This window comes from Rhinolophus hipposideros (genome assembly GCF_964194185.1).
Source record: "Rhinolophus hipposideros genome assembly, chromosome: 1".
NCBI lineage: Eukaryota > Metazoa > Chordata > Mammalia > Chiroptera > Rhinolophidae > Rhinolophus > Rhinolophus hipposideros.
Window position 1 is genome coordinate 79037421 of NC_138047.1, and position 24271 is coordinate 79061691.

The 24271-nt window shown below is 35.0% G+C and overlaps 1 protein-coding gene across 3 annotated transcripts in view; it reads right to left on the reverse strand.

The window, feature by feature from the left end:
• Window positions 1-24271, reverse strand: part of TBCK (TBC1 domain containing kinase) — a 177942-nt gene that overhangs the window by 151146 nt on the left and 2525 nt on the right. The window contains exons 1-3 of one of the 3 annotated variants that reach the window (XM_081046006.1): window positions 23735-23760; window positions 19063-19283; window positions 8637-8709 (exon numbers count right to left, since the gene is read on the reverse strand). In XM_081046006.1, coding sequence (XP_080902132.1) covers window positions 8637-8709; window positions 19063-19255 — 266 coding nt within the window. In that variant the 5' untranslated portion in view covers window positions 19256-19283; window positions 23735-23760. Of the gene's footprint in view, window positions 1-8636; window positions 8710-19062; window positions 19284-23734; window positions 23761-24271 lie in introns of those variants that run through there. The other 2 variants (XM_081046005.1, XM_081046007.1) reach the window with 2 other exon arrangements.

The following is a 24271-nucleotide window of genomic DNA, read 5'->3' on the forward strand; positions in this document are numbered from 1 at the left end:
CATCAGACAGACTGGACTTCCTGCTACCAGCTTTAAAGATGAAGACGTGGGTCCACGAGCCAGGGAGTGCTGGTGGCCTGTAGAAGCTAAGAACTACTCCTGGCCAACAGCCAGCTAGGAAATGGGTATTTCAGTCCTATAATCTCATGGAACTAAATTCTACCAACCAGACTGAGTCTGGAGATAGGTTCTCCCCTGCTGTATCTAGAGGAAATGCTCACATCTTGATTTTGGCTTTGTTAAACCTAAAGCAGAGAAACCAGCCAAGCTCAACAGACCTCTGTCCTACAGAACTATCAGATAATAAATTTGTGTTGTTTTAAGCTGCTAAATTTGTGGCATCAGAACATGATTCATGAATTGCTGAAAGTGGCTATAAAATCTACTTTAATACCTCCTCAAAAAGGAATCTCATGAGTTTCAAACCTTGCACATTCCCCAAAAGTGCCTATTGTCCTGACTGGTCCTTTGTGGGCTCCTGGAAATCATGCTCTTGGAATGTTCTTAAGAAGGTTTTGCCCATTTGAAACCTGAAACCACTCTGGCCTGTCTAGATAGTTTGTGCAAACAATGTGATATGTTGAACATTTGCTTTCCTTCTGGGTGGTCTGGAGCATCAGTAATTGCAGTCACACAAGCACTATGTGCCATTGTCATCAACCACCAGCAAAAACCCTTGACTCCCAGGCCCAGACGAGTTTCTCTAGTAGACCACCCTTCACACATGTTGTCACAATTAGTCGCTGGAGGAATTAAGTACATCCTCTGCAACTCTCCTGGGAGAGGACGCTGGAAAAGTTTGTGTCTGCTTTTCTCCCTTCAGTGCCCCACTGTTTTCCCTTTGTTGAGTTTGCTTTGTACCCTTCTTGCTATAATACAATGAGTATAACGTAACCGCTTGTACAATGACTTCTGAGTCCTATGAGTGCTTCTAGTGAATCAATGAAGCTGGAAGTGGTTTTAGTGACCCCGACACACATAGTTCCCACCATCTCTGCCACAATGATTTACTAATGCAAACAAGAACACCAAATATCACACTTGTTACAGACTAAAATCTTTTCCTAAATTTTTAGCAACCAAATTGTGGTAGGCAGAATTCTAAGATGGTTCCCAAGATCTTTGCTCCCTGACGTACACCTTGCATAATCCCCAAGACTAAGAATATGATGCGTTTTACTCCCATGATCACGTTATGTTATATGGCACTGTTACTTTAAGACAGGGAGGTTGTCTGGGTGGGCCTGGCCTTATCAACATGAGTCTCTGAAATCTGGATCTAGACAGTGGAAATAAGAGATTCCTGGTATGAGGGGGATGTGATGTGAGAGAGATTCTCCACTGCTGGCTCTGGAGATGCAGATAGCCTCTAGGAACTGACAGCAGCCCTGATGGACAGCAATCAAGGAAATAGGGACCTCAGTCCTGCAGGTGCAAGGAACTGAATTCTGCCCAAAGCCCAAATGAGCTTAGAAGTGGGTTCTTCCCCAAAGCCATGGGAATGAAGTCAAAAATTTGTTTCCTCTAATCATTCTATTAAAAAAAATATTTCCAAGAAAACAATTAATAAATTACGAAGACATTTGCCATTATACTTTCACCAAAACTTATTTATCTGGGAAATAAAATTATGGCACATGCTTTAAAAGGAAAATAAAAGGGAAATAAAATTCAAAGTGCATGACTAAACTAAAAACAATTATGTCATTCAATAGTTCACTTACAACACATTAACTACATGCAAACTCTTATGCTTATAACTTTAGGAGATAGAAAAATGAAAAATTACAGCCTACATATGAAAAAAGTATGGTTAATTAGGGAAAGGAAACCATAGCTCCCTTAATTTTATAATTGCAGACAAACAATTACAAGCCAAAAGGGGAAAGGTAACTTACAACTAGAGAGATACAATATAATGAAAGAATTTGGAGAAGAAAAATACAGTTTTTGCTTTGGGTCAGCCGTATCGTATAGAGTAGGGGTGTCCAAACTGTGGCCCGCGAGCCAACTGTGACCCACTATCCATTGTTAATTGGCCCGCAGCAAATTCCAAAAATATATTTAGTTTACTTAAATAAACCAGATGAGGCAATACGTACTTCACCTTGAGTGAGTGGCCCAGCTGTTTGTGTGTTTTACCGCATATGTCCCTTGGTGAAAACATGTTGAAAAAAGTTTGGACACCCCTGGTCTAGAGGAATACAGAGGTAAGCGACTTACTTGAAGAAGTGCTATACCTTGTGTCAAAAAATGGAGATACACTTGGGGCAAAACGCTCAGTCTTCTTGGGATATTTCAGTTTTTGGACACTCAATCTCCTCGACTATATATTGGTAACAATAAAAACTACTTGTACAATGTAGACACTATTTGGAAATAATTTAGAGAGCTAGATTGAAGTCCTATCTTATGCTTACAAAATGCATTCCTCCACACACAAAAAATGGAGAGCCACCAAATGCTTTTGAGCAAGGAATGGACTGATTTTTAAAAACATTTATATAGTAGCAGAAAGTAGGAGTGATTGGAATATGGAAAGACTAAAGGCAGGAAGACCAGTTAGGAGAATGTTGTTGCCATGCAACAGTCAAGGTGTTTGTTGATGAAGGCCTGAACTAAATAATGTAGAGCACTGCAGAGATGCCATAAGTATCACCAAGGCTGTGTTAATGATACTTGACAACGAACAGGACATAGGATACAAGAGAGGGAGAAAGCAAAAGATAGCTGCAAAATGCCAAGACTAAGTGAAGAGCATCTTTTGGTGTTATTTTCCATCTTTAATAAAACAAGTAAAATATACATCAGTTATGTAAATCTCTAAGTTATCTGACTACACTGTAATCATTTCAAATGCACTTTGAACGAGGGTCCTTGAAGGCAGAAAATGCAGGAGTGCCTCAACTTCCACTGTCAGATGATTAATCTAAAATAAGAATACTACTGTCTCTTTCTGATGACTATGACCTGTGGCTCATTATCCTGCTCTGGACTGTATGCTACAATGTGTTCAAAATTCTTGGGAATACCTAATTCAGTGAGTAGGCGATCTTTTAATAGGGGCAAATAAAACTTACTCATCCGAGTTAAGTCAGATCCTGTTTTCCATCAAGCTAGTGAACAGCTGCAGACGACATAGCCTGCTTTCCATCAAAGTCTCCATGTATAATCTTGCATTGCTGATCGTTCTCTGGTAAATTTTCAAAACTATAACCCTAAAAACATGTGACAAACTACATTTTATTAAAGAAACATGCCTGCACTACTCACCCAATCTTCACTTGCAAATTTAAGGACAATGAAGAAACTTCACTGCATGTGCCAAAGTTCTGCTGAATATCTGTCCATGAACTACACTTGCTGGCACTTTCACAGATTAAGCAAAAGTACATGCTCTGAATAACACTAACACAAAAGGAAAATACTGTCCAAATAGCACCTAGACTTAAAAGGCAAACAATTTCCTCATGCTTACTTTAATAGCAGTGATGAAGGTGAATCTCTTTTTTAACGTTCTCTGGAAAATGTTTCAGTAAGGAGTTGAGATTTAAATTTCTCCACTTTTCAGCATCTTGAACCTGGCTCTAGGGTAGCAATTCAGCAGATCCACAGGCACTGAATGTGAGATGACTTCAAACAAATCTTCTAAACACTCTATTTTCTTAAAATCTACTGGTTATAGGAGTTAATTGAATTCTATGCCTCTTCGTTTCCAACAAATGATTTTGATCATTTAACTGAAACTGGAGAGAAATTTTGGCCAGATCGAACTCTGGCACAAGTAGCATATAAAAGCCACTAAAAGGAGAAAAGCATTCTCCAAAAACTAACTCCTCATATTCAGGCTTGAATAGGCTCAAAAAAAAAAAAAAAAAAAAATCGGTGAGAAGCTTTCTCTTTCAGACAGGTTAGCAAATTATCCACACAAATAACATTACTTTAAAAAAGACTCAGTAATACCTCCAGGTCATCCATAATACAAAACTATTATTTTATTTGGGTAATATGAACTCTCGAAAGGGTTTTATGGCCATTAAAATTATAAAAAGAGAGAATGCTTAATTTTCTAATGGGATCTGAAACTGCATTATAGTCTTAAGCTACAATATATTTATAATACAAATTACTATGTTTTAGTACAATATTACTTACTTCAATGATATTAAATTTGTTATGAAAAAAAGTCAGTGAGTAAACTGACAAGAGTTCACTGAGTTTCTAGTTTTTGTTCCTCTACTCCCCATCAAACCAATTTTACAAAAGATTTAAACCTTTCTTCAAAATAAACCCAGAAAGATTACACCTCTAATGATGTTTAAGCTCAAACAACTAACTGCAAATACCTACCAGACAACTAGCAACTTACAGTTTTACAACAGTTAGAAACAGATGCACAAGTTAAAATAATGGATCTCAAATTGCAACCCTATATATATAGATTTTCTGTTTCCCTTGCATTGGTTTCTCTTACAAGTGTAGGGTGCTTACTTTTGGCAGTAGGGGAAATAACTGATTTATAAGCCATAAGAACATCTCACTTTCCATAAACAGGTTATAGAATTAATTAAAATTGCAGCACATCAACTCTGCACATGAAACTTGCTCTGTTACTGGAGATCAATGTAATCCAAACACGTGAAAATTCAAATAGTTTTCCACAAAGCTAATGTGGATGGATTGGATCAGGTAACAACTTGGAACCGAACCTGACAGATTCATTTCTATTAAAGACAGTAAGTGCTGAATGTTATATTCTAAAACAAACAAGGAAAATACTGAATTTTAGTCTATGACCAGAATGATGAAAAAATAGAATTTATTCACAAAAATTCTTATATATCCTAATTGAAAACATATATATTATATATATATATATATATATATATATATAAAATGCATACTATACAGTACAAAGACTCATTAAAACTACTGTTTGTTCTATTTTAAATAAATGAAAGACTATTAGAAAATGTAAATGGCATAAAAGAAAACATGAAATTTACATTTATTCCCATTCATGTTCATCTGCCTGCTCAAAGAATATGCTTCCATCTATAACATTTTATCCCCATGAAGACATATACAAAGACATTGAAGACTGGTGGCTTCTTTACACCTTTACACTACTGAAACTATTGCTGTTTCACTGCTGTGAGATTTATCATCTCTAAAACACAGATAAAGGATGATGATGAGCACAGAAAAATAAAACATTTCATGAGATATTGGATTTAGTCTAATTGGCAAAGCAATATCAACTGTATTCTTATATAGTACGATTGAAAGTTAAAAAAATAAAAATGCTAGAGTTGAGGTAAAATGATGAAAATTGAAATTTGTCTTCTTTCCTGCTTCAGTTCTTTTAGTAAGTAAAGGAGGGGCATATATGGGCAGAGAAGAAATGTTGAGATCATAAAGAAATCCTACAGTTAGACCATCCCGAGGACCAGAGAACTACTCTAGTTGTAGTTTAGAGTCCTTGGAAATGGCTGGAACATAAGACCGTGTGTAACATCAATAGTTAGAATGTACAGCAATTCCAATAGCAGCACAGCTATGTCTACGAAGGGCCTACTTCACCTCTAATATTTGTGGGTATCCCTTTAATGATCTACCCTCTCTCTCTTCTTCCTTTCTTCTGCCCCAAATACCTTAAATGAATACTAAATAATTTTAAGAACCTATTTCTTACAATAAGAAAAATTAGCAATTATTTTTTCAGCTAGTGTTAATGTTGGCTTAGCATCTCACTCCTAGTTTTCTTAAGTACGTGTAGGATCTCTAAGACCGGTGGTAGCCAGTCTCTAATGGTGCCCAGAGACCCCTGATTCCTGGGGCTCACATTCTTGTGTAGGCCCCTCCCACACTGAATGGAGTTAATGGCTGGCCTGTATACAGTAGGATACTGCATGAACGACAGTGTGTGGTTCCTGAGGCTAGGTCATAGAATGCATTGCAGCTTCCACCTTGCTTTCTTTTCACTCAAAGAAGCCAACCACCATGCTGTGAGGATGGCCAAAAGGCCTGTGGGAAGGCACTCAGGCAGGGAGGAACTAAAGCCTCCTGTCAACAACTAGTATCACATGGCTGAGCTATCTTAGAAACAGAGCACCAGTTAAGCTTTCACATGACTACAGCCTCAGCTGACATTGACTGCATCCTTAGATCCTGAGCTAGAACAAGGAAGCTAAGCCATTTCTGAGCTCCTGACCCAGAAAATCTGTGAGGAAATGCTTATTGTTATTTTAAGCCACTAAGTGTTAAGGTGACTTGTTAAGAAGCAATAACTAACTCACACTATTTCTTCTTACAAGAACAAAGAAATGCAAAATATGCCACTGGATCAAACTTCCTCATTAACACGATAATATTGTTGGCACATAAGGGATTTACAACTCAAGCAAAGTAAATAACTCAACAGGCTTTTTAAAAACTAAAGGTGTAATTTACATAGGAGAAATGCATTTTAAGTGTATATTTCAGTGAGATTTGACAAATTTTGCAAGAACATGCACCATGTAAGTAATACTTTGATCAGGATGTAAAAAATTCCCATTACCTCAGACAGGTCCCTCACGGCTATTTTGAATCAGTTCTTGTATTACTCTTCCCCCCAACCCAAATCAAGCACTGTTTTTATATCTACCATCATGGATGAGTTCTAGAACATCATGGATTGTTCCAGAACGTCACATAAATGATGACTATAATTCCTGTGTCTGGCTTCTTTTGCTCAGCATATTTTTAAGGTTGGTCATGGTGTTGCATGTATCAGTATTGTTGATTTATATACCCTGATCTGTTTATCCATTCTCCCACTGATGGGCATCTGCGTTCTTCCCAGTTTGGAGCTACTGTGAATAATGTTTCTGGAAACGTTCTTGTGCAAATATTTTGGTGCACATGTGTTTTTCCTTTCTTTTGGTTAAATACCAAGGCAGGGCTGGGACTAAATTGAGACAAATGAGGTCAAAATTTGAGCAGGTCCTCTATCTAGGAGTGAGATTGTGGGATCATAAAAATAGATGTTTTTATAACAAGTAAGCCTTTTATATTAGAGCAGTGCAATTTTACACTACGATTTGTCATGGGTTCTTCTGTTAAGAAATCTACCATTTAAATAAAGGGCAATAGTAGGTTTATATATTAGTATAAGAAACATAGAAATATATACTTATAAAGGCAATTGATCAATATAATATTATCAGATATAATGCATATTAAATAAAATATAAACTTGAGAATTCCTTTAGAGTGATACCTAGATTAAGTAAAACTCCTTGTTTTACAGATAAGGAAAACAATTAAGAGAATTGTCCAAACTGTCTCGTTAGTCAGTGGCTTTTTCATCATACATACTGAATTATAAATCTTTTTATAAATTTAACCTAGGCTCATTTAAAATTTCTAGATGAATCCGTGGCTATAATTGGTTTCCAATCTTTATGCAAACTTAACCTTGGCTGAATTAAAATAAAGTGTTTTTTTTCCATAAAGATATGGCTGAAATTGTTCTTCAATTTTAAGGTCACCTAGCTTTCACAGAAAATTGTTCACAGCATCAGTGGCATATAAAGTATAAACTTATTTGGTGAGCAAACTAATATGTTCTTAAAAAAATAAAATCAAAGATTTATGACATGCAAAAACTACAATTGTAAAAACATATTCACTAAATATAGAGAAAGTCACTTTTATTACCTATGTCAGATTAGACTTTTCTAAAAAAGGCAATGGTATATTTGATATCTGCATCTTTCATTTCAGAGACTGCTTAAAACCAAATCATTTAAAGTCACAAGGAAAGCACTTTTATTCAATTTATTTGTTTTGCTTCCATTACATTACTGTTATTTAGTAAGATACACATTTTTTTTCTCCCATGGAAAAAATTTACTTTCATCTAGAATACAGCAGTGTTTAAAAAGTATTAACCATCAGGAATATTTCTTTAAATTAGAACTGATATTTATAATCATATAAAGCCTCCTGGAAAGCAGTTTTCATTGGTTTGGTAGTTTATCCATTAAAGAAATACTTTTGATGATTTTAAGATATTTTCAGAAAATATGTGAAGAAGCTAGCTCATTTAATAGAATATTTGTAATAAAATTTAGAAATATGCTCTTATTGCAAAGAATGCCTAAAATAGAAAATCAATTTACTGAGTCATTGAAATAACTGAATTTAAATTATATCATTAGTTGCCCCCCAAGCCATGCTTATTATTTTTTGCTCCTCTTCAACATGGCCTTTACTTAACACAGCTCACTGTGTCCCTGGGAATGCCAGTATCTTGTGATGTTACCAAGTACTCCTCTAAGGAAAATACTCTTAATGTCAGTTAGAGAAATGCTTAGTACTAAAAAGATTTCAAATTTTCGCATATATCCTCTGTAGGAAATTTTTTTGGTCTAGTATTTTGGAGAATGCCTACCTCACAAAAGTTGACAATGTCAGTGATGAATTTCTATGAGGCGCTTGAATTAAATTTCCTAAAATGAAAATTTGCACCTGTATTTTATCATTAAACGAGTAACAGAAGAAACAAAAAGCCTATAGTATCTAGTTAAAATGTCTTTTTGTTTGCCAATTTCTGCTTTTCATTTAAATTTCCTGATATAACACAGTACCTCACGGGTTTCCTTTCTCGAAATAAGTCTTCTAGACTCTGTTCACAGTGTTCGGCCACAACCACCAGTCTCTCTGAGTAAAGAAAACAAATCCACTTTATATTTGATTAACACATTTTAATAACAAAATAATATACCCCACTAAAGATATTAACATACAGTACAAATGATATTTTAGAAGAGCTTTTTAAACTCTATATTAATGGCATAATTATCAAACATAGAATAATAGGACCAATGTGTAATAGAACAATACATTAAACAAGTTCTTTTCATCTAGTATTTTTCTGTAGAGACTCTCCCATGCACATGCAGAAAAACATATGGAAATGCTTACCTTTGGAAAAAAGAACTCATTGTTTCTCTGACACAGGATAGGAGAAGGAAAAGTTTGGATGAAGATATAAAGAATTTTGAAGGGAAGGGAAATTGGGAGCTAGGGACAGACTGTCTTGACAGCCTGTGTCCGACACAAGGTCTGTGAAACTGAGTTCAGAAACTAGAGAAAAGCAGAAATGTTCTGAATCATGACTATGGACAAAGAACAGAAAATCAATTTGGGATTCTTTGTACCATCCTGGGCCTTTTTTTTAAACTAAATTTTATTGGTATGACAATGGTTAGTAAAATTACATAGGTTTCAGGTGAACAATTCTGAAATACATCAGCTATATATCACATTGTGTGTTCACCACCCAGAGTCATTGATCTTTCCATCACCATACATTTGACCCCCTTTAACCTCTCCTATCATCCCCACCTCTGCCTTTATCCTCTGGTAAACACTAAACTGTTGTCTATTTCTATATGTTTTTGTTTCTTTGTCTTGTTCCTTTGTTGCTTTCAGTTTTATATCCCACATATCAGTGAAATCACATGGTTCTCAACTTTTTCTGTGTGACTTATTTCACTTAGCATAATAATCTCAAGATCCATCCATGTTGTCACAGATGGCACTATTTCATCTTTTCTTATGGCAGAGTACTATTCCATTGTGTATATAAACCACATCTTATTTAAACAATCATCTGTCAAAGGACATTTTGGTTGTTTACATGTCTTGGCCACCATACATAAGGCTGCAATGAACCTCGGAGCACATATAGTTTTACGGATAAATGGTTTCAGATTTTGGGGGGGTATATACCCAGGAGAGGGATTGCTAGGTCAGATGGTAATTCTAGTCTTAATTTTTTGAGGAATCTCCACACTGCCATCCATAGGGGCTACAACCAATCTGCATTCCCACCAACAGTGTCTGAGGGTTCCATTTTCTCCACAGCCTTTCCAACACTTACGATTTGTCTTGTTGATGATAGCCATTCTGATGGGTGTGATGTGATATTTCATTGTGATTATTTGCATTTTTCATATGATTAATGATGTTGAGCATCTTTTCATATGTCTATTGGCCATCTGTATGTCTTCTTTGGAAAAATGTCTACTCAAGTCCTCTGCCAATTTTTTAATTCAATTGTTTGGTTTTTTTGTTGTTGAGTTGTATGAATTGAAAAAATTTTCTCCAATTCAGTTGGTTGCCTCTGTGTTTTGTCGATGGTTTCTTTTGTTGTGCAGAAGCTTTTTAGTTCATTCATTTATTTTAGGTTTTACTTCCCTTGCTTCGAGGTCAAATTCAAAAAAACTTTGAACCCAAGGTCCATAAGTTCAGTACCTATGTTTGCTTCTATGTAGTTTATTGTTTTAGGTTTTAGGTTTAGGTCTTGGATCATTTTGAGTTAATTTTGGTACATGGTGACAGACACCAGTCTGGTTTCATTCTTTCGCACGTGGCTTTCCAATCCTCCCAGCACCTTTTATTGAAGAGGCTCTCTTTTCTCCATTGTATGTTTTTTGCTTCTTTGTCAAAAATTATCTGTCCCTATTTATGTGGGTTTATTTTTGGGTTTTCAATTCTGTTCCATTGGTCTGTGTGTCTGTTTTCCTGCCAATACAACACTGTTTTGATTATTGTTACTCTGTATTACAAACTGATGTTAGGGAGTGTGATACCTCCAGCATTATTCTTTTTTCTTCGGATTGCTTTGGCTATTCAGGTTCTTTTGTGGTTCCCAGAACAAATCTGATTATTTTTTTGTTCTATTTCTTTAAAAAAATGCCATTGGGATTTTGATGGGGATTGCATTACATCTGTGTATTGCTTTGGGTAATATGGCCATTTTAGCTATGTTCATTCTTCCAATCCATGAACACGGAATGTCTTTCTATTTCATTGTGTCTTCTTCAATTTCTTTTAAAAATGTTTTATAGTTTTCAGTGTATAGGTCCTTCACATCCTTGGTTAAGTGTATTCCTAGGTATCTTATTCTTTTTGTTGCAACTATAAAAGGAATTATTATATTTCTTTTTCTGAGATTTCACTGTTAGTATATAGGAATACAATGGGTTTTTGTACATTGATTTTTATAGCTGGCAACTTTACTGTATTATTTTATTGTTTCTAATAGCTATTTGATGGCGTCTTTAGGGTTTTCTATGTAAAGCATCATGTCATTTGCAAAAAGTGACAATTTAACTTCATCCTTCCCAATTCAGATGCCTTCTATTTCTTTCTCTTGCCTGATTACTCTGGCTAGGACTTCCAGTACTATGTTGAATAGTAGTGGTGATAAGGGACAGCCCTGTCTTATCCCTGAAAGTAGAGCGAAGGGCTTCAGATTTTCACCATTAATTATAATATTAGCTGAGGTTTTGTCATATATGGCCTTTATTATGTTAAGGTTATTTTCCTTCTATACACATTTTATTAAGTGTTTTAATTATTTGACAAGATACAACATCCATTTATGATTATAACACTTAATAAAATGGGGCCTTCTAAGATTAAGTAATAATATAAAATTTTGGTGGGCACAATCAATATTATGATGTAATGTTTATTTTCCAACAGATCAATCATCTATGAATAAGACAGCACAGTTCTAGGGGTCAGTCTATACCTTTTTTCCTCATCAGTTATCCGTAGTGACCAACGCATTGTCTGACAAAGCAACAGATGTGTGTGTGTGTGTGTGTGTGTGTGTGTGTGTGTATTTACACATATATAAAAGGATGAATAGAAGAGGAGCAAGAGAAAAGTACAACTGGGCTTACCAGTGGTTGGGGATTTGATAAAGTTATTTCAGGAGAAACAAAGGGTTTAAAAAATTGGGGTACGGTGAATATCCATGCAACGTGGTTTCTAGATTAGATAAGGAAGATGGTTAACACAAAATATATAGATGGTAGCCAAGACAAAGAAGTGAAGGAGCTATGAGATTGGGAATAGTGATAACTACAAAGAGGTTTGGTGAAAATGGAAAGTTAGCAAAGGTAGACAAATTAGACAGCAGCAGATGGAAAAAGGAGAATTTCAGAGCTGGAGAGCCAGTAAAAGGAATACCTCGGTAATGACTAGACCAAGGCAGGGTCTTGCATAACGGAGTAGAGATGAAAGACAATGGCATACAGGCAATCATGTGAGATGTGAGGGCAGGATATTATATGGGTCACATCTTAGAAGTTGAAACTGTCTAAGGTGAGAGTATTATACAGAATGATCTGAAACACTAAAATTAAAAAATGCTCCAGATAAAAAGCTACCAGTTTAAAATGAAAGACTCCAAGAGATCTAAACAGAAACTTGAAACTTAAATTTGTAAGAACACTTAGTGAGAAAAAAGAAAAAAAGAGTATAGTAAAGAAAATCATGAAATAAAAGGTCGAGTTTTTCAATTAAATAAAGAGCATACAAAGTTGAACTCTAAGCAGTTTGGTATTACTGTAAAGTTCTAGAAGGAAAAGCAAACAATACTATCAGAAAACCAAAATGGGAAGCTGCATTCCTGTGATTTCTATCTTACCACCTTTTGTAAGTTTTCTTACAGTTATCTGGCTACCTCTCCTCAGTCTCCTCTGTAGATTGGCCCCTATTCCACTTTAAATATTTTTAGTTCCTCCACCTTTGATTCTGGGTCTTCATATTGCATTTTCTTCTCATTTACTCCCAAGGGTGAAAAAACTCTCAAATTTTATTTCAAGTCCAGAACTCTCTTCCGAATTCCAGGCTTTTATAGACAATTTCTCACTTTAATATAAAAGTTACCTCAAACTCAACAGAACCCAAACTGAACATATAGTTTGCTCCTTAAGCCTATTCCCCTTAGTACAACTAATTTCAGTAAATGGTTCCACTATCCTGGCAGCTGCTCCAGCTAGAAACTTGGGAGCACTCTCCCTTTCTTAAATCTAAACAAATGTCCTGTTACTTCCACCTTCCTACTGTTTCCAGAATCTACATACAGTTTGCTCCATCTGCCACAATCTGGGTCCAAGCTAGACCAACATCATCTCTTATTACTGCAACAATCTCTTAACTGAGCTTCTCACATTCTTACTGCCTTCCAATATTTTTTCACACTAAAGTCTAAGTGATAAAATAATAATTAATAAATCTGAACATATAACTTCCTCTTTAGTTTTATTTTATTTTACCTCTCACTCACTAACTTCCAGTCACACCGGCCTTCTTTCCCCCTTACTGCCTTAAGGTATTAGCACCTGGCTTCCCACTGCCTAAAATGATCTCCCCCATTCCCTTCTCCCAGTTAGTTCCTATTACAAAACATAGTAGTTGAGAGCTCAGACTCTTTTGTCTGGGCTGAAATCTCAAGTTTAATACTCATTAACACTGTAATTTTGGGAAGTTTGTTAACCTGTCTATGCCCCAGTGTCCTCTTCTGTAAAATGAAGACAGCAATAGCAATGTCTCACAGAGTTGTTCTGAGGGTGAAATGAGTTAATATTAATATATAATAAGAGCCTAGAATAGTGCCTGACACATAGCAATCACAATCTAACTTTTACCTATTATTAGCATTCATTCCTCAGTTAAATGTGACTTGCTCAAGGAACACTTTTCTGGTCCCCCCAAATCAATTTGCTCCTCCTATATTATAATCTATGCTACATCGTACTTTCCTTTTGTATCACTTATTTCAGCTCTAAAGATTTGTATAGATTTGGACTGGCCCGGTGGCGCAGGCGGTTAGAGCTCCATGCTCCTAACTCCGAAGGCTGCCAGTTCGATTCCCACATGGGCCAGTGGGCTCTCAACAACCAAAAAAAAAAAAAAAAAAAAAAAAAAAAAATTAAAAACAAAAAAAGATTTGTATAGATTTTTATTTAATGTCGTTGTTCTCCACTAGATAATACATATCATGATGGCAGGAACAATGCCGATCTTGTTCAAAATATATCACCAGCGTCTAGAATGGCACCCCAAATATATAAGCAATAAATATAAAAATACTCTTAAATGAGTTAACTTGAGCAAAGGCATGATGTGGCCATTAGAAATGAGTAAGAATTCAGTACGACAGTCATTATCTAAACAGAAATCTGTCCCGTGTAGAAATGCATATACTTACGTTGTAAATAAGGCATAATAATACCTCAATAGAGCTGATTTTAATATAAAACAAAAACATCAGAATTTATTAAAATGTGCACACTCCATTAACTAATAATTTTAAATTAGATATTCGTAAGTCTCCATATCCATGAGAGACTTCCAAAGTGTTTGGCAATAACCTAAAATTTGTCAGGCTTAAAATGATTTAGAAAAAAAATGTTGTCAGTCTCCTGGAAACTCCTTCAAAATATCATAAACCAGAGTTTGCCAAGCTTCAGGATCCTATGAAATTTTGAAGCATTATTTTAATGCAGCAGAGCCATAATCCTTGGTAGAATATCAGTCTATCCCAGAGGTAATGGCATGTATAACTAAACAATGTTTCCAATACAAACTAGTTTTTTTCAAGAACTCATTAGAGAGTCTTCATCCTAAAACTCTGGACCGCTATTTGAAAATAACTTCTGTTTATTATAAAATAAAATAGTTTCACAGAATAAAATATGACAAAAATATTTAGGAAACATAATGTGCCAAATATAAATCAACAATGTAGTGGCATCATTTATTAAAAAAAAACAAAAAAACAAATGTGACACTAAGATGAAGTTTAAAGAGTAGAAGATATAAGAACTGTGAAATAATCTAACAAATATCTGATAAATACCAAGTATCACTGCAGTGTACACACAACCTGAATTGTGTATTTTAAATCAAAGCTAAGAAATTGAAGACAGTACATTAAGCAAGAAGATAATAAAAGAGTTGAATAAGGAGAGGGACTAAAAGAAAAACTAATTTTTCTTTTTTTACAAAGAGGTAATTTGTGAATGTGATAAGGTAATCTGAAGGATTATTAGAATACAGTTACTACATTATTCTTTGGTTATCCACAATAAAAATTCAGATTAACTCATCACCTTTTAAATATAAAAAATAAATACTTATACAGTAAAACTAATAAAGAAAATGTCTGGGCTTATGTGGGGACGGAGTCCCAGAGAGCAGTTCCCAGGCTCTCGACCTCGCGTTGGGGGGTGCTGGCTCGGGTGGTGGTTGGCCGTTCGCTGTAGCCGGTTGGCCAATTGGCTGCTGATATAACTGCCGTGACTGCATTGGTTGGTTGGTTGGTTGGCAGGCAGAAGGTGGATGGCGGACTGCGGATTGTGTGGATCCTACTTCGTGTGTCTTGCTCGGCCACCAGCGAGAATATAGTGGTACGACTCCCCTATCTCTGACTCTGTGGGTGTTCCTTTTTGGCCTCACCATATCCTGCGTTCTTATGTGAGGAACGGGAACTGAGACCCAGCATGACACCCTGCACGACAGCTTAAAAAACAGTATTGTTAGTAGGTCACTATGAAGGTCAGTTTTATGACTCAACATGGCTAGGCTATCGACTCCAGTTATTCAAACGCTAACCTAAGTGTTACTGTGCAGATATTTTATCAGTGATTAAAATCTATAACCAGTTTACTTTAAGTAAAGATTATCCTAGATAACGGGTGATCGTGACTCAATCAGTTGTAAAGGCCTTAGGAGCAAAAGCTTCTCTGAAGAAGAAATTCCACCCAGGGACTGCAGCTCAGCTCTTGTCCAAGAGTTCAGTGTCCTTGATGTCCTGCCTATGACTTGCTGTCCCAACCTCCACCATAACATAAGCCAATTCCTAAAAATTAATATCTATCTGTCTGTCTGTCTGTCTATCTATCTATCTATCTATCTATCTATCTATCTATCTATCTATCTATCTATCTATCTATCTATCTCTCCATCCTACTGTTTCTATTTCTCTGTTGGAAATCTGTGAGCTGATATAGAACTTAGGTTGAAATTATATGCAGCTAGAGACATAGAATAAATTATCTTATATAGGTCCTTAACAATTCTATTATTAGTTCACATAATTTTGTTCTGGATTTCACTATCAATAACCAAAAGATTTCTGGGTAATTGACACCAGAAAAAAAAAGGGGGGTGCATTACAATTTAAAAACTTCACTCTGCTTCTAAACACTGCAGAGCTTTGCAGCTCAAAAGAAAAAGATTAAATTTGTTAACTTCAGTAGTTTTATGCTTTATTTGTCTGTTTTATTGTAAAGATATTTTCTTCAACTTTTCTTTTCATAAACCAAGATCTCAAATCCTAATAAAATGCCCACTAATACTTCATCCTGCTGAGTTAGCAAGAAAGTAACATCATGTTCAATCAGTTTTGAATGATCTGTAGAAAGCTAATACATGTGAAAACATAATGTTACTAAAACAGACCACATGTCACACATAACTCCAAATAAGAAGGGGAAGGCGGGGGTGGAGAGTAAGATAAGATGTAAGATATCTGAATAACAAGAACAGAATAAAAGGGGAAAAGGAACCAAACCTCAAAATTGAGAAGACAAGTAGAATCCAAACCAAAATCATGTGTGGTTATACCATTGAGAAATATGTGTTGTTCAGTAAGGAGACTGTTGACTAGAAACTTTTCAAATTTTTCAAACTAAATGCAACTGAAATGAGTGGGATTCTTTGGAACAAACAGACCATTATAAAAACATGTATAATAATTCAGTTATCTACTTCTTATGCATACAACTTTTAAAGACAATGACCACTGCCAATTTAAACAAATTCCCTGACTTTTTGACAATCGCTGACATTTTCATTCCAGGCAGCCAAACTGAAACCATATTAATTTTATACCTATCCATGACCTATGTTACCCTAGAAGAGGGTCTGCTGAGATCTAGGAGCAGGGCAAGCAGAGGAAGCAGAGTAACTAGCCATATGGTGGACAGGCCTAAAAGGACTACTGAGATTGCTGAGCTGGCTTCAACACTAACAGAGTCTAACAGTGTCTAAGGGGATCAGTTTCTATCTGGCACTGAAAACTAAAAGGAAAGTTCCCATGCAAAGTCAGCAATTGTGTTCCCAGAAGGATTATATTAGGTTGGTGCAAAAGTAATTGCGGTTTAAAAAGTTAAAAATAATTGCAAAAAACAACAAATACTTTTGCACCTAATATAAGGTTTTTCCAGCTTCAGTGTTTATAGGGGTCATTTATGTAGAGGGAAAAAAACAGGAGCTCAAAAAATATCTAACAATTGAGTCAATTATCCTGAGAAAAGAAAGCCTAGGAAAAACAGGACAGAAAATAGACTCCAGTTATATGAAGCTCCAAACAGGCTTCCGGACACAGTGGAAAGAAATCGAGGGCACTTTAGGATACCAAAATCAAGAAGTCCTAAAAACTGAGGAAAGTGGCAAGAATTTGGGAAGATAGGCATACTTCAAATTTGCTGATGTACCACAGCAAGACTAATTACAGTCCCAGCTACAGATGATAAAGAGAATCTACTATATTGCCAATGGTTTTGGAACTGGGCCAATGTGACAATTGAAAATTCGTCAGAATTTGTAATTGGATGGGGGGAGAGGTATTTGAGGCATTCGCATTCAGGGATTGACAATATCTATCAATTTTTCAGTGATGTAAATAGCCCCAAATAATTTTTATCAGTTTTAAACATTTAATGTCATCGAAGCCACTTATCAAACAAAAACTTTAGCAGAGTTTTTCTTTTAACAAAAACAACAAACTTGACAAAATTTCCTAGATTAGTCACTTCATTGCTCTGTACCTCAACTCCCTTGTCCTTAAAATGATAATAACAATAGTTTCTACCTCATAATAATGTTGAGGATTAAATCAATTAAAATATATAAAGCATTAGAAAGTATTAGAATACTGCCTAATACATAATAAGCACTCAATGAATACTAGCCATTAATAACATTACACAAAACATTTTCTACTCAAAGTCATAAAACTTCCAGAGAAAATATTTTTAAGACATAATCCAGACTTGAAAAGTATTATTTAACCTAATTTTCAGGAAAACAATAAAGAAAATGTTGTTTGCGTTTTTGAGAGCCTTTAATAATAATACATGAAAATGCCAATTTTTATAGGAAAAAAAAGCAGTTCAATATCAGCAAACATATAGGATTAATTTTACAAATTATTTTGTTAGAAAAATTAAATACATTTAACTGAAATGCATCTAAAATAATTTTTAAAAATGGAACCTCAAAAATAATTTTAAAGTATTGCCATGACAATCATCTTTAGGAGTGCTATAGGTTAAACATCTGTGGATCCCCTAAAATCATGTGTTGACACTGAATCCCCAGTGTCATGGTGCTTGGGGATGAGGAATTTGGGAGGTGATTAGGTCATTATGAATGCAGAATGTTCATAAATTTGATTAGTGCTCTCATAAAAGAGGCCTGAGGGAATTCCCTTCCCCCTCCTACCATGTTGAGGTTAGATTGAGAAGATGGCTATTAGTAAAGAAATGGGCCTCACTAGACGTGGAATCTGCTGGTGCCTTGATCTTGGACTTGCCAGCCTCGGGAACTGTGAGAAATAAATGATGCTTGTTTATTAGCTACTCAGTTTATGGCGTTGTGCTATAGAAACCATAATGACTGAGATATAGAAGAACCTGACCATACTACTGAAAAAGCAGTAAACATCCTCTAGGTGAAACACTGACTTTTTAACTAATAGGATTCAACTTTTCTATTTCAGTTCTCTAAATGGAATCCTGTATGAAATGACTACTGCAGCTCAAAAAAGAATATCAGTGACTCCCTTTTCACTTGAAGAGACTTAGTCTAAATTATTACTTTCAATCAGAAAAACATTCCAACAGACAATTCTAAAGTTTCTAACATTAGAACTTTCATTTCTTTTTAACAGAGGTGAAGAAATATGCGTAAGGGATAGTGGTTTCCCTGAAAAAGAAAATTAAAAATCCTGATCCTCAGATCTGAGAAACACGAATCATTCAAACGTAGTAAGAAAAACTCAAAAGACTGGAGTTTTGGCTGCAGTGAAGGGTGAAGGCATGCATTCACACACATAATGGTTTCCTCACATATTCACTGTATATTTATAACCTAATCAAGGTAACAGAGAACACAAAATAGAGAAAACCATTAACAACTCACCATGTTTTCCCCTAGAAATATCCACATACTGGCACAGTCTTGGGTGGGTGATGGTCTTAAGGATTTGAAAGCGCCCTAAAATTTTGATGGAATTTGGTGTGAGAGGAAGCCCGTTGCTTCCACAAACATCATGTGGCAGAGCTGAGGCAAAGAAGGTAAAGGCACCCATTTCAGCATCCTTCAAGGGAAACATCTCGGAGTCCTAGATCTCCCAAAATAATCTGGAAAAGAAGTTTTTGGAAGATCAACCAAACATTAAGCCAGTGTTTTCTCACCTTAAACAGGATGAACAATATATGACTTGCAGGATATGCCATCTGAACACTTTAAAGTAAAAAATACCAAGTTTAAAAATTCCAAGATAATATCAGAGATGAAAAAGAATCACCCAATCCTAAATTTACATTGCAGCTCTAAATCAAAATCAAAAAGATTTTCAATGGCATATAAAGAAAAGATAGAACACTACCTCTTCAATGACCCCTGATAGCTTTAAGAGTTTAAAGGAATATGCTTACCAATAAGGCTCTTCTGATTACCTAAAGCTTGAATAACCCACAGATTATCAAGAACTTTTCCTTTTTACAGAGTGAGGGAAGTCAAAAAACCGGAAATAATAGATTCCAACCAGAAACTAAATAATCAGGGACTCTATTTATAGTAGTAAAAATTAAACAAGATAACAGAAGTCACTATGTTACTTAAATGACTAATCAATTTTTGTGTTAACTGTTTTACATGTGATCTGTTTTAATCCCCATCTTGCAAGATGTTATTGCCTGCAAGTTAGAGATAGATGTGTAGATCCTGAGAGGTCCTATTAGCACCGACTCCAAGCAAATGGTGCCTCAGAGTTGTGTAATACAGCAGCCTGGGGATTAAGAAACTTGCTCCGAAATCAATCTGACTCAGATTAAAAAATCAACCACAATGCCCAGGTGTATCGCTAAAAAGACATTCCAACCCTGAATTCTTCCCTTCTCAGCTTCCACAATAAAAATATGGAATTCTAAATTAAAGAATAGGGCACTTTTCATGTCTGCCTAGAAATCTCATTCATTAAAATGTTTCAAAATGTAAAATTCATAACAAGGAAGAGAACAGGAAAATGCCACGAGCTGATGAAAGATCTCAAGAAACTACTGTGAAGCATTTTGCATATGGAAGAGTATTGTCACAAGAAACAGAAAGAAGGAAGCTACAATCTGTAATACAGTCAAGCGATTTGCTCAGCAACTTTAAGATTCAGAGGCTTCAGATTCAGAGAAAGCAGGAACAAAAGTGAAGAGAAGTCAGAAGAGGTTTTGAAATGAGAAAGATAATTCGAAAGGCAGAGGAACAGAAAAGTAAACTCTGCCATTAGCCCCCAACTGGGCAGTTATTTATCCTCCAAGCCAAAAATGGTGAGGCTCTTCCCTAAGGAAATTAAACAAATTGTGTGAAAATTATAGTAAATAGCTGCTATTGGCACTGGTGACAAAAGCTAATTTCTCAATTCTGGAATATTTAGGACCCCAGTTAAGATCTGGCCCGCTTACCCTGCCATCCTAAAATAGATACGCTAATCAACAAGCCTGTCTAGACGTTCAAAGCTCCTAGACAGCCATTCTTAACTCTGAAATAATGAACTGTCCAGGAAACATCAGTTGAAAAATGACTATAGCATAAAGAGCAAAGAATAAAATAAACAACAAAAAAAATCTGCCCTAGAGGCAACTGAAATAACTTATGGAAAACAACAAAAAAATCCTCTAATATACTTGGGAAGATTTGAGAAGATATTACATCCATTACATAACACAGAAGGTATGGAAAAAAATATTTCATAAGAGTAAAAAGAAATTGCACATATATATGTATATGTATATATACATATATATAATATATAGTATATAAGGTTATGTATGGAGATAAATAACCTTATTAACATTCAAGGAATTGCTCATTAAAATCACATGAACATTTGTATTGGCCAGAGAGTAACAATGAAGGAATCTGATAATACATGTTAGGAGAATATGGAGAAATAGAATGTAAATTGGTATAATCACTTTGGAAAACAGTTTGACACTATTTTCCTACTATATTCCTCCACAAACTCCTACACACATATACAGAGGATACATACAAGAAATACATGTATCTGAATGGTATTGTTTCTATTTTCCCCAAACTGGAAACAACTTATATATATCTAAACACATGACAATGGTTAAATAAATTGTGGTACATTCATCTGATGGAAGAGCATACAGGATGTAAAATAAGCAAAATATAGAAACATTTTTAGCGGTATAAGTGAATCTTAGAAATATAGAGTAGGAAAAAAGTCACACAAAACTTATGTCGTTATTCGTAAAATTCAAAAATAAGAAAGGCTAAGTAATAAGTAATTTAGGAATACTTACCAATCAGGTAAGAATAAATTCAAAAAGGAATAAAAGAAGACTCGCTTGAGGGTAGGGTTATCACTATATGAAAAGCAGGGGTGAGATTAGGGAAGAAGCTACAAAAACTTAAAAAATCTAAGTAATATCCTAGTACTTAATTGGCGGGTTAATGGATGTGCATATTATTATGCTTCATAATTTCTATATTACATATCTCTATCTATCTATCTATCTATCTGTGTGCTATGTGTGTGCTATATACCACATTATTTCATAAATTTTAAAAAATTAATTGAAATTTAAATGAAAACATTTTAAATATAATGAATTGATTTTCGACAAAGGCCAAGAAATTCAATAGAAAAAGAACAGTCTTTTGAAGAAAGGATTCTAGGACAAGATACCCACATGGAAAAAAAATTAACCTCAACTCCTACTGTTACATCTATAAACATTTGAGATAGATTATAGACCTAAATGTAAAAGCTAAAACTATAAGTCTTCTACAAGAAAACATAACAGAATATCTTTGCAACCTTAGTCCAAGCAAAGATTTCTTAGGGAGAATAAAAACACCACTAATAAAAGATGAATTTGATAAAGTGAACTTTATCAAAATTAAAAGCATCTGCACATCAAAAAGCACCCTTGAGAAAATGAAAATCCAAGACAAAGATAAGGAAAATATTATATATATGACATTTATATCAAATATATCCACATATATGTATGTAAGTATGTATGGCAATAGACTTGTATCCAGAATATATAAACAATGGCTAAAAGTAATAAAAACAAGTCCATACAAAAATAGCCAGAAGTCTGAAACACACACTTTCACAAAGGAGAGCACACAAAGACTATAAGCATAGGAAAAAGTTTTCAATAGCATTAATTAGGGAAACGGAAATTAAAAGTACAACAACATACCATTTCACAACTACTAGAATGGCTAAAATTTGAATGATTGGCAATACAAGTGTTGAGGAAAATGTGGAACTGGAGCTGATATGGGCTGCTGGTGGGAATATAAAATGACACAAGGACTTGGAAAATTGTTTAGAAAACTGTTCTAAAGTTAAACAGTATCTTGAGTTTATGACTCAGCAGTCCCACTCTTGCAAGGAAGAAAAATGAAAATATGTATCCATGAAAATAGTTATATGAGAATGTTCATAGTAATTTTACTCATAAGTCAAAGAAAAAAAAAACTGGAAGCAATGTAAATATTACACAAGTAAATGGATAAATAAGTTGTGGCATATTCCTCCAACGGAATTCTATTCAACAACAACAAAGGAACAAACATGCTAAACTACGTGTATACCAAAAACATGCTGTTGATGAATGAATTAGACACAGAAAAGTTCATATCTTATGGCTCTATTTAAGTACTGTTCCGGAACTTCAGATCTAAACTGTAGTGATAAATACGAGTGCCTTGAGTGGGAAGAATGGGATTGGACAAGGAAACACAGAAACATTTTGGAGTAGAGCAAATGTTCTCAATTTTGATTGGAGTAGTGCTTATCACATGGATGTTTACATGTATCAAAATGCATCAAACTGGTTATTTAAAATCAGTGCATTTTAATATATGTAAATTTCATCTGATAAAAAATGAAACAATTAAGAGAATGTGAGAAATGAATAATTAAAAGAATGAATGCTTGAAATGATTAACAAATTAGATAAAAGTGTTGGAAAATAAAGTTGACACAATTGCTCAGAACATGGAGCAAAAAGGTAAATAGATAAAAGCATAGGAGAAAAGACAATAAACATAGTGAATCAAGCCAAGAATCCAACAATCACCTTAAAGAGTTTCAAAAAAAGAGAACAGAGAAAAATAAAGGAGAATTATGGAAAATAGAATATGAGAAAATTCCCTATAGATGAAGGGAAACATGTACCTTCAAGTTATAGTCTAATAAGGAGGATAAATGAAAAAAGACTCACACTGAGACATTTATCCTAGCACTTTTGAGCTCATTGCAAGAATAAACTCACATGAACACATCATCATAAATTTTCAAAGCGTCAAGCATAACTAAAATTTTTAATAATTTCTGAGAGAAAACAAATAATTCAGGCACCAACAAATTAACATTAGACTGGAATTCTCATCTCATGAGCAACAATGGAAGTTAGAAGATGCTGAAGTCTTTAGATTTGAAGAAACATAATTTTGTTTCTATACCCAGCAAAACTATTCATCATAACAGCAAAATGATAATCCACAGCCATTCAAACATTAAAAAGTAAAATTATCATCCACATACCTTTTATGAATAAGTTTCTTTAGGATGTATTCTATTCTACCAAAACAGAAGAAACAAACAAATAACAGTAGATGTTGGGTTAAGAAACAATGTGACTTACCCAAGACTTCAACAAATACAACCCAGGATAGAAACTGTACAAAAGGACTAGAATGTAATCTATTCAAATTGAACTGAAAGTGACTGGGATCCAAGAGGAACATCTTCGAGCAGAGAAACGAGATGGAAGCTTTTCATACAAAGAATGAGAGGACATGGTGAAGAAAGCACATGATGGCAGGACTTGGTGAAGAAATCACATGCACCTTTTCTCATAAATAAAGTGATGAGACAGGCAGAGTTAACAGGAGCTAGCTTGTGAGTTAGCAGGAACAAGCTTAAAAACTAACCACGTGGCTCTGAATCCCCCGGCTAGCACTACACTTGCAAGCTGACAAGCACCTTACATCCATCATAGATGGGAACAGAACAGTTCCCAGGAGAGGCCACAGCAAAGGCAACCCCCTGCAAGCTAACAAACACCCATTATAGATGGGA